Source organism: Lampetra fluviatilis, chromosome 6 (assembly GCF_964198595.1).
Source record: "Lampetra fluviatilis chromosome 6, kcLamFluv1.1, whole genome shotgun sequence".
Lineage (NCBI taxonomy): Eukaryota > Metazoa > Chordata > Hyperoartia > Petromyzontiformes > Petromyzontidae > Lampetra > Lampetra fluviatilis.
Window position 1 is genome coordinate 3,708,885 of NC_136280.1, and position 15,331 is coordinate 3,724,215.

General features: G+C 54.0%; 1 protein-coding gene across 9 annotated transcripts in view; it reads left to right on the top strand.

Moving 5' to 3' along the window:
• The window catches only part of LOC144933057 (homeobox protein cut-like 1), a 198,265-nt gene that overhangs the window by 102,643 nt on the left and 80,291 nt on the right, over positions 1 to 15,331 (top strand). For all 9 annotated transcript variants that reach the window (XM_078857540.1, XM_078857546.1, XM_078857547.1 and 6 more), the window contains one exon: positions 1,260 to 1,338. In XM_078857540.1, coding sequence (XP_078713666.1) covers positions 1,260 to 1,338 — 79 coding nt within the window. The remainder of the gene's footprint in view (positions 1 to 1,259; positions 1,339 to 15,331) is intronic.

Below are 15,331 nucleotides of genomic sequence, written 5' to 3' on the forward strand. Positions count from 1 at the left end.
GTAACGTCTCTCGCGCGGCATTGGCGGCGGTGGCTCTGGGGGCCCCCCCGGCGCGCCAGGTGGGGGGCGGGGGGGGCCTGCCGATGTCGCTCCTCCGTCGTAATGTGGCTCTGGAGAGATGGGCGGCGCGGGCGACGTGGGGAATATGCGAGGAGACGGCGTTAGAAGCACGGCCGCCCCCGCTCACGTTATTGGCTCGCTCGTCAGTTGAGGCAATATTTTTTCCTAATATGTATCGGGGGGCTGCATTAGGGAAATTGGGGCGGAAAGAAAAAAAATTGGGGAGGCGGGGCGGGAGGAACGAGGGTGGAGAAAGCAGGCGGCGGCGGTGGGGGTGGTGGCGGGGGGGGGATGGAGACGAGAGGAGGAGGAAGAGACGGGACGGGTGGGGAGGCTGGGTTGGAGGAGGAGGAGAGGGAGGGAGAGAGCGCGAGCCGTGCGGAAATGTTTCACGACACGTTTTTTCTCTCCCCCCCCCTCGCTCTCCACAATAAAACGGTGATTCATTCAAATCCCGGTCGCCTCAGCCTCATCGGCGTCCCGTTAGGACACGCTGCGTGATGGCTCATTTGTCTGAGCAATTCCTGATGATAATCGTATTCATTTCTTGAGTGTTTAATCCCGCCGTTTCCGCGACGGCGCGATGTTCGCGCCGAGGCTTGTTCTCGCGTTCGCCCGCAGTCCCGGGCTGGACAAGTGCCGGCTCCGAGTTGTCATCACGAAGCTCTCTCGCTCGCCCGCCCACCCACCACCCGCTCCCTCCTTCCCTTGCCCGCCCGCCGTGAAACGGAATGCATCCCCTGTGCCCTCCCTCTTTCGGTCCCATCCGCCCTCCCCTCTCCACTACCCCGCCACCTCCACACACCACCCCCCCCCACCACACTCCGTCCCTCCCGCGCGCTGCGTTTCCGCTGTCTGTCGCTCCCCGGTTCCCGACGCCCACTCCGATGGCCCCGGAACGTGTGACGCGGCGGCGTGCGCGCGTGCGCACGCCGCCGAGCGTTTGCGTGCGCTCCCCCCGCGCGTGTGTTTGTGTGCATGGACGCTCACGCCGCACGGCGCACGCCATCGCGCGTCCCCGCGTACGTCGCGGCACCCGGCTGGCCCGGCCCCTTCCCCGCCCGTCGCCAAATAAATTATTTCCATTATTCGTTTCGTCGAATCCGCGTTTTGCCTTTTTTTTAAACGTCCCCCTTGTGTTTGTGTTTTTCCCCCTCCTCCCTCCCTCTCTCGCTCGCTCTCTCTCTCTCTCGGCGCAGATCGATTCCCTGCTGTGGAGAAGTAAGGAGGCGGAAGCGGCTTTCCTCGGCCTCTACAAGAGGGTGGCAGACGCTCCAGGTATGGACCCTGCGTGCGACACGGTCACCCGACCTCGCTGGCCAACCGCGATCGCTCCTCCGTGCCGGGGGGGGGGGGGATTGGAGATTCACACGCGGTCACCTTCAGCACCTCATCCCGCACCACCTCATACTGCACCGTTCCGCTCCGCGCATCCCATTCCGTGCGACGGGCCGGGTGCGTGCGGCGTGCGGGCGGGGCGGACGGGCGGACGGGCGGGCGGCTGCTCGCGAGTGTGGACCCATTGTGCGCCGGTGTCGTGGGTGAACTTGACTGGCTGTCTGCGACGCGTGATGAATTCCCGCTGCTAACGCAGGCGGCGCTTTTTTCTTTTCCCCGGCGTGTGCTCACACGCACACACGCACGAGCGTGTGTGCGCCCGTGCGAGTGTGTGGCTTCTCCTCGGCAGTGCACACAGCCCTGTTGAACACGCTCTAAAATGACATCCAAATGTTTTTTTTCAACAGAAGCATTTACTGGTTTTGTTTTACCAGTTCCATTTGGGTTGTCACAGTTTCGTGACACTCGGCATGCAGTGTGGTGGGTTATGACGACGATGCTGATTATGATGATGTTTACAATTTTTACGATAACGATCGTATAGTCGTGATCTTGCCGAGAAAGCGTCGCTCGGTTAGTGGTGACACAATGAGCCAGCTGAATTGGGCATCGGTGACGGGATGTCGGTCGTACGGGACAGGCTCTTGGGTTTAAGGGAAGGCGTCGAGGCAATGTGGGCTCGGGGTCTGGGATCTAGAAAACTTGCGGACAAGTTGGCACGCGGCGGCTCATTGATATGCTTACGCCCACGATGGACGGATTGATTAATGCCTGCAATCCGCGATTATTGATTATTTATGGTAATTGGATGCTGTCTCACTTAGGATAATGGATCCGACATAAACTTTAGAAACGAGATGGTAAAAACAAGATGCTAAATTGATACCGGAATCGAATTAGGATCTAGAATCGTGACAATCGACTTTCTGTGGTGGTGGTGGTGGTTGTGAGCGGTAGTGTCGCGATAAGCGCGCTGCGCTCCGAACCCGGGGACCCGAGTTCGATTCCTGCTCACGACCAACACCAGTGACGATCATCTGAACCGATCCTGGGCCTCCCCTAGGTGGACACAGCCTCAAATGAGTACCTGGTGCGGCGTGTAAACATCACCACTCGGGAGACAAAGGCGGCCCGGCATGGTGCTGGCCACCCACTCCTTCGTGTGCCGTGCCGGCCTTCATTGGTGCTACTCGCTAACAGCACTTGCCCCAACAGTCCGTTAAGGCTATACGGGGAGAGCGGAGGGGGGGATCTTTGTCTTTGGTGCGGGCGAGGGCTGCAGAGGGTGAATTATTTACAGGCTCGGTGTGAAGAGCGGAATATCAAGCAGAATCGGGATGCGAGAACTTGAGGGGTTAGGGCACGGGGGACGGCAAGGTACAGAGGTGTGGCCCGTCAGAAGATACCTAGGCCAGAAGAGGAGGGGGGCTTGGGTACCGAGATGATGATGATGATGATGGTCAGGAGAGAACTCAAGAGGCCAGGATAAGTCTCATGCGTCAAGAGTAAAAAATGGTAACAGCTAAAAATAAATTATTTGTAAAAACGTCGAGTAAATGAAGCAGACAGAAATTGGAGCAAAAAAATAATAATACCAAAGCGTCACATGAGAAATCTTGAAAATCAAGTCGTCATCATCCGTCATCGTCAATCAAAATCACCATCATCGCGCAACCATCCATTCATTCGCTCATCTGTTATCGAGACTTTTTATTTTCTAACCGGCCGAGAGCCCCATTGAGACTGGAGAGTCGTTTGAAAGGCGGATTTGGCCAGAGCAGACGAAACGGTTTCTCCTTGCGTGCAGCCTCCGGAGAGAAAAAACAACAACACAAACACCATTCTTTATTTATTTAAAAATACATCTACCCCCCAAAACACTGAGCCCACGTTATTTTGTGTTCGGTAACCGAGTCTCTGTGGTTCCCCTGTCGGAGAGAGCGGAGAGAAAAAAAAACCCCGGTTTGTGCCATGCATCAGTCAAGAGTTGGTAACCCCCCCCTCTTCACCCCTGCCCTCGGCATGACCGCGGCTCATTGGTAGTTCAACCGGCTCACGGGGTAGTTCAGCCGCAGCAGGGGAAGGAGAGGCAGTAGCTAGACAGAGTTGAATGCCACCTGAGCTAGAAATAGCCAGGGGCTGACTAACATCAGACGGATACCACGAGAGAAAGGGGAGAGCTACTGTACGCGTAAATGTATCTATGTTGAACTTCTTTCGCACCGTACGTCGCCGGCCGTGGTGTATTTATTGTAGGGTACAGAAGAGTAAAACCCCGGCAAGCCCAGGACATAGGTTGGAGCCCTGATCCAGCCAAGTGGAACGATCTGGCCAGGCGCGCTTTCAGTGAGAATCAATGTTAAAAAAGAAAGCTATCCCCAACACAATAACGCCATGTATTGTACAGTGTGGTGCAGATGTCTTGTGACCCCCCCCCCTCCCTCCATTTCATTCTCTAAAACTGAATATTGTATAAAGTAAGGTTTCTTTAAAACGGAAATGAATATGCAAAGGAGGAAAGAAAATGTTAGGGGTCAAATTAATTGGGGGGGTCACGAGACATCTAAACCCCCGCCCTGTGCAGTATGCGTGTGAATTGATTGTGTAATGTGTGCGCGTGTTGTTGTCACAGAACAAAACACACAAGTGTACTGTACGTGTGTATTCTCTGTACTTACGTGCGCTGGTGTTGATATACCATCAATCACCACCCCCCCCCCGATCGCCCCATCACCAACAGATTACCGCAAGTACATAAAATGTAACACTTTGAACTACATGACAAATTGTGCACAATTCAACGCGCTCGTGTGCATTTCATCACATCCGCTACATCACACAATGCACTGTAAAGTGTGAACTGTGCAAGTTACTTCATTACATTTATGAAATTCTTGCGATTTAAATACTTCGATTTTATGTAATAGCTCATCTGGTGTGGCGCAATGCGAAATCCGGCTAGCTGGGGTCCGGCTGGATGTGAGTTTTTTTGTCTCCGAGATGATGATGATGCTGCTGCTGCTGCTATAATAATAATTTTTTCACAACTGAAAAAAAAATCCAGAACTTTCTTTTTTATGTCCCGTGGAGAGTGATAGATTTCCCAGGATGATAGAAAAAAAGGTACCTTGAACAGAGAACGATTCTGGGACGGGTTTCCACACTGCCGTGCCAGCATTCTGCAAAGCCTTGCTCTCTGCCTCATTTGCTGTCGAACATCTGTTCGACTACTGGGCATCTGGGAACAAACAAAGAGCTTCATAGCTCATCGGATTTTTCCAGTAATAAATATTTGGATTGGTTATGAAATGGCAGAAGGCGTTGGGCAGGAGGAATCTAATGACATGAAAGAGGGGAGGACAAGAGACAGGCCGAGAGACACGATTATCCAGTTGTCCGTCAGGGTTATCGTCTGAACGTTTGTGACTGTCGGCGTGTGATATTAATCGGCCCTGCTGCTGCTGCTGCTGCAGGTAGCTTGTGTTTTGTGAGATTGTTGTTGTTGTTGCTGCGTATAATTGTTTTTCGTTGGACGGGCAATTTAATCGAAATGTTTGGGTTCAAGAGGCATGAAGTAGGTGTGTGTAGAGATGGATGGGTGGACAACATGGCCATTGTGAAAACAACACGTACAGTAGACTAAACAATAAGAAGATTGTGGCTGGTGTTTTGAATTTTATTTGTGTAGACATTTGTAAGTGAATTATGTGCCGACAGAAGTGTAAATGTAAAAAATGGAAATGCGATTTTAATGATGCAGTAATTATAAAACGTACATAAATGAGGGCATGAACAATTTTTGTTTAATTTTTTACCAGGTAAGGCCCACTGAGCTAATTTCGCTCTTTTTTTCAGAGACAAGCTGGCTATCACAAATGATAGCTCAACGAAAGTGGCTTACCGCGTTTGAAATTTAGAGCAGTCAAATAACTCTTAGAACGCATGATGTTCATTCTAAATGTGCAGGGGGGGGGGGGGGGGAACCGGGAAGGGACCCGGAGAAAAATAAAAGCATTGGCCAGTTACCAGGGACTGTATCAGCGCGCGGTAGAAACGCGACGATGCAAAACAACACCAGCAGCTCATCGGATAGGTAAATAAGGATGGTGAGGGGGGGGGAGGCGAACAAAAAAATCAATGGTGCCCTCATTGCTCATTTAATATTTTTCTCGAAACAAAGACAACGCACATGGGGAGGCGGCGGTGGCGGCGGCAGCTCCACGAACTCCGGGCCCACCAAATCACGGCGCCCTCCATCCCAGATTTTACCTCGTGCCGAAGGCCATGCATACCCTATTATGTGACCTAGATTGCTGGGTGCAGCGAGATGGGAATTATGCAGATGGCTGTGTCACACCAACTCCCTCCCCATTCCCTCCCTCCCTCCCCGCACAAGCACAGAACCCTTCACCCAACCTCCCACTCATCCCTTCCCTCCCTCCCTTACCTACCCACCTCCCTACACCCCAACCACTCTTCCTCTTTCTGGCATTCCGGTATTCCTGGAGGGATATTCCCAAAATAAATTGCCCAACGAAAGCGAGGCGGGGCGGCTTTTTTTTGGGGGGGGGGGGGGCAGGCGGCTCGCAGAGCCTGGTGAAGTAATTGGCGGACGCGGCTGGAGCAGCGTCTTGTTTGCTCCGTGCTTAATCGAGACACCTCTCTGTGTCTGTGTCTCTCTGTCTCTCAGCCACCCATCGCCGCTACCCCCAACACACCCCCCCAAGCAGCCTGCTTGCCCTGACTGCCTGTCCACTTGCCCTCCCCATCTCCCACCGCCACCCCCACCACTCCTTTCCCTGCCATGCCCTCCCCTCCCTGCCCTCCCTTCCCTTCCTCCCCGTGGCCATCCCTGTAATGCAAAGTACAGTGCGTGACCAAGTGCATTTGGAGCAAATTCGGCGAGACAGCCGTGGGAGCAGCACTCCGTGCATGCAGCCTTCTCCTCCCATCAACGATGGAGAAACGGGGGGGCCGGGAGCGGGGGGGGGGCAGAGGTTTTTTTTTTGTCCTGCCACGCAAAGCAGACTGAATTTAAACCCGTTATGATGAAAAAGAAAGCGTCGATAGATTTTTTAAAATTTGAAAAAAAATGGCCCCATTGATAACAAAAAAACATTTGGGTGGGAAATAAATGCATAGAAGATTTTTGTAGTTTTAATTACCTTCAATTTTTTTTCAACGTTTCGTTTAACATAAATATTAATGTTACCTTGCTGCTGCTGCCGTTGTTGCTGTGGCTGCTAATATCTGCAGTATTTAAACACGACGTTAAGTATTGCAAACACACACACACGCACACAAAACCTCACCCACCCACACCGGCGGGCGGGCGGTGGCGGCGGCGTCGGCACACGATTGGTAAAAGATTTCTGCGCGCTCATTGATTTTATCTGAGCGGAGAGCGCTATCGATCGTGAATTTTCCCGTCTCCTGACGACAGGAGAGCAGCGATCCATACGCGGCGTCACATTGAGCGGCGATGGGGGTGGGTGGGTGGTGGGGTGGGGTGGGGATGGGTAGCCAGCCGCGCGTCGTCCGTGCTTTGCATTTCGTGGGGCAGTCCACGGCTTCCACTAAGGTGGGGGGGGGGCAGTGACGGTGACCGTGGCCATGGTGGTGGTGGTGCAGTGTGTTGTGTGGGGGATGGGGAGAGCGTGGCGATGCACAGGCGGCCGCTGGAGGGCTGAGAAGCAAAGAGGGAGAGAGAGAGAGTTGGGTAGGGGGGGGCCGTTTGGGTTGTGCTGTGGCTTGGGCCAAGCAAATGCTCTGAGGTGGAGATGGTGGTTGCAGGAGAAAGAGCTGGGAGGTGCGGTGATATGTTAAAATACTGCGACCTGGGAAAATGTTTCGCATTCTGCGTTTCATCACGGCCCTAGCCTTCAATGCTCGTTAGTGTTTTTGAAGACACATTCCAAACGAGTCATCTCTGGGTAAAGGGACCCCTCCCCCACCATTCCTCCCGTAGGCAACCATGACTGACCGCTTTCTCAAAGATCGACCCTGGCCCTTCTTCAACTGACCTTAACCCCCGACCGCTTTAGAAACCCTGACCTTAAACCTGACCCCAGCCCAGATGCTAATCCCCCTCCCCTACCCCTGACCAGTTTAGCCACGGCTTAACCATGGACCTTATCCCTAACACCAATCAACCCCAAACCCCCTGGCTTTTGTTCACGGGTTCCGTTGGCCCTTGTCACGCGCACTGCATTCCATTTTCCAGGAGGCGTTTTCTTTTCCCAGCAGCGCCTCTCTCGCGCCTCGACCTGTCCGTTAAATTGGCGTCCGTGCCACGGCTCCTTTTCGGACATTAATCGCACTGCTTTGAAAGGTTGCCACGCCCCACTGCGAGTCAGCAGCAAACCGCTGTCGCAGGTGTGGTGCTTTTCGAGCAGCACCCACCCGCCCGCACACGCCAATCAGAACGCGTGCCCCAGCTGCACGATTCGCTGCACTCTCCCTTCCTGCGATCGGAACGGCACGCTACACCCTCCCTTCCCACGCTCTGCGCTATCCCTTCCCATGATCCACACATTCACTGCACCCTCCCTGCTAGCTGCACCATCGCTACACCCTCCCTTCCCACGCTCTGCGCTATCCCTTCCCATGATCCACACATTCACTGCACCCTCCCTGCTAGCTGCACCATCGCTACACCCTCCCTTCCCACGCTCTGCACTATCCCTTCCCATGATCCACACATTCACTGCACCCTCCCTGCTAGCTGCACCATCGCTACACACTCCCTTCCCACGCTCTGCACTATCCCTTCCCATGATCCACACATTCACTGCACCCTCCCTGCTAGCTGCACCATCGCTACACCCTCCCTTCCCACGCTCTGCACTATCCCTTTCCATGATCCACAAATTCACTGCACCCTCCCTGCTAGCTGCACCATCGCTACACCCTCCCTTCCCACGCTCTGCGCTATCCCTTCCCATGATCCACACATTCACTGCACCCTCCCTGCTAGCTGCACCATCGCTACACCCTCCCTTCCCACGCTCTGCACTATCCCTTTCCATGATCCACAAATTCACTGCACCCTCCCTGCTAGCTGCACCATCGCTACACACTCCCTTCCCACGCTCTGCACTATCCCTTCCCATGATCCACACATTCACTGCACCCTCCCTGCTAGCTGCACCATCGCTACACCCTCCCTTCCCACGCTCTGCACTATCCCTTCCCATGATCCACACATTCACTGCACCCTCCCTGCTAGCTGCACCATCGCTACACCCTCCCTTCCCACGCTCTGCACCCTTTCTGAACAGTCCCCATGATCCACACACTCGCTGCGATCTGCGATATCGCTACACACTCCCCTTCCCATGATCTGCACACTTGCTGCACATTCCCTTCCTGCGATTTGTACGGTCACTGCACACTCCCTATGATCTTAAAACTCTGCACTCTCCCTTCTCGTGAGCTGTACCTTGCTGCACGATACCTTCACCTGTGATCTGCACATCCTCAACATGCTCCCTCCCCGCGACATGTACGCTCGCTGCGAAAAAACTCGCTGCATTCTCGCAGCATTCTCGCAGCATGCATATTTAAGTCTCTTTTGACTGCCATGCTGCACTTGAGCTGCAAGAGGGAGGTCATGTGACTTGTCCGCCCCAGCAAAAGAACAACAATAAGAACATTTGGCACTGAAATACCATTTCGGTGACATTTTTGCACGGCAATCTGCTCTGCTCCCTCGCGTCTCTTTTTATCGTCATTACCAGCTCTCCTCGCGCAGGAAACACACGTCTCTTGTCAGCGGGTAATGAAAATGACTAACTTGCTAACTCGTAGCAAAAACGCAACACCGTTCTTCGGTACGTACGTATGTAAAACTTATTTCGCACAGTGCGTAGCCACGCGTGCTAATTGGAGGTTCAAATAGGTGTCATTTAAACCAATTTTTTTAACACGTTCTAAACCTTCCCTGGAAGCCTCACTCGCAGTCGGTCCGAAGGCCATTTTTTATGACTGCCTTGCACGAGGATGTGGAGAAATGTATTTTTTCAGGAACGAGTGAAGTTTCGGAAGGAAACCGGAATACACGGAGAAAACCCGCACGCACGTACGAGTAGGGATAACGCTCGAAGGTCCGCACAGATGGGTTCACGAGGCCCGCTTGCTGTACTTTCACCTCCTAGAAATCTATGCGGTCCACCGACCCTCGGATTCACTGGGATGCCGTGTGGACCCACATTTTTCTCGTATGTTAGCATTGGTGCGCCAGTGATTTTACATTTTTTACGTATCAATTTACTTTAAAATTTTAGAAAAAAATTTTTGCTTCAATTACTTATGTAAGCTCCGCCACCCCGGACTCTTGAATACTCGCTTTTGATTCTGTACACCGGTGTTTTGGGGCCACCAGGTCTGCCTGCAAAGCCTGCGTTAGTCGTGAACAGGACACAGATGTTTACGTTTCAAAGCTGCGCCGCGGGTAGGGTGGCGGGGGGGATTTTTTGTGCGTGCGCGTAAAGAGAGCACAGAGGCTGCACGTGTAATAAAACGGCCTCCGTGCAGCCACGTGTGACGCTGAGCGTTGGGTTACACGGGCGTGGGGCCGGCCTCTCCAACCCCGCCATGGCCCCCTCTCTCCTCTTTTTGTCCTTCATAAACAATTTTTTACTTTACCAGGTAAAGCTACTATATAGCACTTTTTTTCTTTATCAGCTGCGACCTGACTAATCGCGAATGATAGCTCGAAACGAAGTGGCGCCTAACGTCACGTAGAAATTCATTGCAGCCAAATATATTCTAAAACGCGTGACGTTGATTCCAAATGTGGGAGGGAAAAAAAGCAGATGACCCTGAGAAAAATCCACGCTACCACAGAGAGAGAGAGACGCGCAAACTCCAAATATATAGCAAGTGTCAGGGTGGGGATGGAACCCACGAACTCCTGTATACCAGGCGAGGGGGTTAACGGTCGGTCTGTCAGTCGGTTCGTCGCGTGCAAAACCGCTTCCCTCCCGTCGGTCTTGAGAAATGTTTGCACTGAACTGTAGTCCTCTGCTCCCTCGTGTGAGTTTTCTTGTGGTAGGTAGGCCAGCTCTCCCCTTGCACAAGGATCTTGTTGTTCTCACTCGGGAGTTAAAACCGTTTCGCTCCTCTACCTAGCGAGTCGACGAGTCGTCACGATTCAGGGGTCAGCGTTCGTGTCGTTTCTCGTTCAGTTTGTTTGTCTTTCCCACCTGTATACTTTTCACGTGCGCACCATGGGCCTGAACGTGACTTGAGCGTGCCATTTGCACATCCTCGGCAACATTTCCGATACAGTTGGTCACTCGCACGCACCATTATAAATGCGTGTATCGTGTGCGTAACAATCGACTTTAATCTGTGAACCGATGCATCGTTGCTCAACCAGTTTGTTCCTGATGCGATATCAAGGTTGCTGTTCGGTATGAAAATAGCCGCGGCGACGTATGAACACAGAGCTTAAACTATAAAAATAAAACGTTCATTTACGGGCCGGTGTCACTCTACTGCTGAATTAAGGTCGGTGAACGGTGTGCCCAAGACCGGTTCAGAAATCACTCCGCCTCGGATGTTAGCTGTGGACTGTGGAACGGAACTCAGGTCGCCAGGTTCCACAACGCAGTGTCCTAACCTCGGCACCGCTTGCTAGCTCTTACACGACACCTCTTACACACACACATACGGTGGATGAAAAAAACAACGGGATCTCAATCTGCAAACGGTTGCGCTCGTATTAACGTACGTAACCCCTTTTCCCTTTCCAAATGCTGCGTGCCAATCGCATTGCCGCCCGTCCAAGTCTGCGTTGCCCCAGCGCCAGTCTACCCCGGCCGACAGGTTGAGTCAGGAGCGGCGCGCGTCGTCATCTTCATTTCATTTTGCGTCAACGTCGATCTGCTTTCTCCTGCTGCCGATTGCAGTCATGATGTGGTGGCCTCGCGCGGGCGCGGCTTGAACCAAAGGCGGCCTTTAAACTAAAATAACAACATCGGGGACGTGTCCTTCGTCAGACCCCACCTTCGCGACCCGAGATGGGCAGCTTAATTTTTGGGTTTTTTGTTCTCTTTTGGTTTCGAATACGTGGGGGGGGGGGGGGGGAGACTGGATTCAGAAAGCGAGCTCTCGATTTCATGAACGATCGCGATCGAGCTGGTAGTTATCGTCAATGGCCGTGCTAACGAGGGGACGCTGACAAGGAAATGTGGCGGCGGCAGCGGAAGACGTCGCGGCAAAAGTGCAAATTTGAAATGCATTCTTAACTTAATAGCATCACCAAGTGGCATTTTCTCCAGTAGTGCGTGCGGAGGGGGGGGGTGGAAGGAAAGAGAATAACCCGGCGGATTTCTAAGCGCGTCAAAGCCACGTATGACTCGCGCAACACGGTGGGGGAGTAACGCGAAAAGAAAGTTTCACGTGTAAATATTTCAGTCTCGCCACCGTTGTGGACCGCTTAAATCGGTGGCGGGGGGGAGGTGGGGGGGGCCCGCCGGGTGACCGGGTTGTGCCTTAAAGGTGCACCTTAACGGAGTGCTAATGAGCCGTCGTACACACACACTAGAGCTTTACGAGCATCAAACTTCTCATCGCAATTAAACGGGCCGACGCGTTTTTCGGTTGCTGGGAGGCTTTTACGAGACATTGTTTTTTTCAACCTCCATCCCCCCCCCTACCATTTCCAAATGTACGGCGGACGATTAAAATTAAGTGCGGGAGATTTTCTGGCCCAGGGCTACAGCTGGAGTGTGCTGCTCATGGAGTGTGCCCCCCCCCCTTGCCCCCCATTCTTCGAATGTGTGCCCATCCCATCCCTCTCTCTCTCCTTGCCCACATCCATATTTCTGTCTTCCTTCCTGCCTGCCTGTTCATCCATTCTGCCCATGCTTCTGTCTGTCTGTCCACCCGTTCGTCGGTTCATCTGCACTTTTACCGTTCGTCCATCTGCTTCTCTGTCCATCTGTCTGTCAGCACAGGGCAGATGCACACATCCATCTGTACATCCGTCCGTAGTTCTGTATGTTTGTCCATTCTGTCTCGCCGTCTACCGGTCTGTCCATCCATCCACCTGCCTGCCAGCCCCCATTATTAACCTGGTCGACATTACTGGCCTTAGTTTTGAGGTTTCCACAGCCTTGTCCGTCTGTCCTCTCATTTCATCCGTCCCATGTAAAGCTGTACATGCCTGTCCGCCCATTATTCTCTCCCGACCGTTCCAACTTCCATCCATGCATCCATCTCTCCGTCCGTCTGTCCATCTGTCTGTCTCTCTTCCGCACACCTCCGTCGCATGTCTGCTCAATGGTTTATTCGTAAGATTCAACAACAACAACAACGCCCAGGGCTCTCAGAGCCAAACTAAGGCACCCCGGTGAGCTGGAGGACATAACACTTATTATAGTGGAACACGACACCCGCGTATTATTACAAAGAGCTCAGTGCTCCCCATTCCTCCGGTGTCATTCCACGATCCTTTGTTTGGGGAGGGGGGAGCGAGAGGGAAACAATAAATAATTAAATAACCAATGCCCCACACCGTGTCTCCTGCAACAACACCCTGGGCCGCTGGTTTCGCTACCTCCGAAAGATGTGAAATGATATCCGCTCGTCCCAAAAAACTTATTTTCGCATGTCGAGCGATTTCCTTCCCCCACCACGTCACCCCCCCTCGTCACCCCCCCCCCTCCTCATCTCACCCCCCCCCGCTCCCACTGCTGGCAAACCGTGGCCCCTTGCCCTGTTGGTGTAAGCGCTGCCGCCTCGGGGAGCGATACAGTGCGGGGGTAGCTTCTAAATAAAGGACATTAATATGCATTGGAATTGCAGCGCGGGGCGCTGCACGTGGGATGCAGTCCCCTGCCCATTCTCGCTTTCAGTCGGATGTGTGCTCGCGCACAACCGCGTGCGCATGGGGAGCGGTGGGACGGTGGTTAGCGCTACGTTGTGGTGATTAGCGCTACGGTGTGGTGGTGGTTAGCGCTACGGTGTGGTGGTGGTTAGCGCTACGTTGTGGTGGTGGTTAGCGCTACGTTGTGGTGGTGGTTAGCGCTACGGTGTGGTGGTGGTTAGCGCTACGGTGTGGTGGTGGTTAGCGCTACGGTGTGGTGGTGGTTAGCGCTACGTTGTGGTGGTGGTTAGCGCTACGGTGTGGTGGTTAGCGCTACGGTGTGGTGGTTAGCGCTACGGTGTGGTGGTTAGCGCTACGGTGTGGTGGTTAGCGCTACGGTGTGGTGGTGGTTAGCGCTACGGTGTGGTGGTGGTTAGCGCTACGGTGTGGTGGTGGTTAGCGCTACGTTGTGGTGGTGGTTAGCGCTACGGTGTGGTGGTTAGCGCTACGGTGTGGTGGTGGTTAGCGCTACGGTGTGGTGGTGGTTAGCGCTACGTTGTGGTGGTGGTTAGCGCTACGGTGTGGTGGTTAGCGCTACGGTGTGGTGGTGGTTAGCGCTACGGTGTGGTGGTGGTTAGCGCTACGTTGTGGTGGTGGTTAGCGCTACGGTGTGGTGGTGGTTAGCGCTACGGTGTGGTGGTGGTTAGCGCTACGGTGTGGTGGTGGTTAGCGCTACGGTGTGGTGGTGGTTAGCGCTACGGTGTGGTGGTGGTTAGCGCTACGGTGTGGTGGTGGTTAGCGCTACGGTGTGGTGGTGGTTAGCGCTACGGTGTGGTGGTTAGCGCTACGGTGTGGTGGTGGTTAGCGCTACGTTGTGGTGGTGGTTAGCTCTACGCTGCGCTACGAACCCGGCGACCCGAGTTCGATTCCCGCTCACGGCCGCCCACCAACACCCAGCGACGATTATCTGAACCGGTCGTGGGCCTCTCCCCCCCTCCCCTAGGTCGACTCGGCCTTAAATGAGTACCCAGTGCAATGTGTAAATGTCGCCACTTGGGGAAACAAAGGCGGGCCGGGCGTGGTGTTGGTCACACCACCCCCTCGTGTGCCGTGCCGGCCTTCATAGGTGCTGCTCGCTGGCAGCACTTTGCCCCAGTCTGTTAAGGCTACACTGGGGGTCTTTGTCTGCCAGGCATTCCACAGCAGCCTTCGTGCGCCTCGCTCTGCCTTCTGTCGCACGTGACCCGTGCACTCCCCGCTCTGCCTGCTGCTAGCCATCATCGTCACAGTCGTCATCGTCATAGTCGTCATCATCTTTCCATTCCCTCTGCGTATCTCAGTCCCTCGTCTTCTCTGTCCGTGCCAATTCGCCTGATTATCCTCTCCCTCGTGTCTCTCCGCACTCCATGGTTAACCAAAGAGAGCCCTCTTTGAAGGTGGTGGTGTCAGTGTTGTCCGTGCGTCTGCGTGTCTACCTACCGATCCGTTGCGTCTATTTTGCTTGCGAGTATTGTAAGTCTGCCCGGCTCGCTTCACGCCTGCCAAACCACCGCCAACACCGGTGACAATTATTTGAACCGGTACCTGGGCCTCCCCGAGGTCGAGTCGGCCTCAAATGAGTACCTGTTGCGGTGTTTAAACGTCACCACTGGGGGAGACAAAGGCGGCCGGGCGTGGTGTCGGCCACCCACCTCCTCGTCGTTTGCCGTGCCGGCCTTCATAGGTCCTGCTACTCGCTACTCATTGAGGCTATTCGGGGGATCTTTGTCTTTTGTGTTTGTCCCTACCTGTCTGTAAGCCTACCTCTTTAATTGTCTGCCTGCAAATACTGAATGTGAATATCCCTCCCCGCCTATCTTCTTTGCGCGCACCGTGTTGTCTGCTCGCACTCCATGGGCCCTGTGGCCTTTCCTGCCTGTGCACGTCGAGGTGCGTCGGTCGGCATGTCCGTCTTGCTTCCACCTCATCTCATCTCATCCCCCCCCCACCTCCCCGTGTCTCTCCCACACTCCCTCCTGTGCGTGCGTGCGAGGGCGTGCGGGAACCCGCTGGCTCCGAGGCGGCGGCGGTGGCGGAGGAGGAGATGGCCCTCCCCGCTACGCTAATTGCCAGATGAAT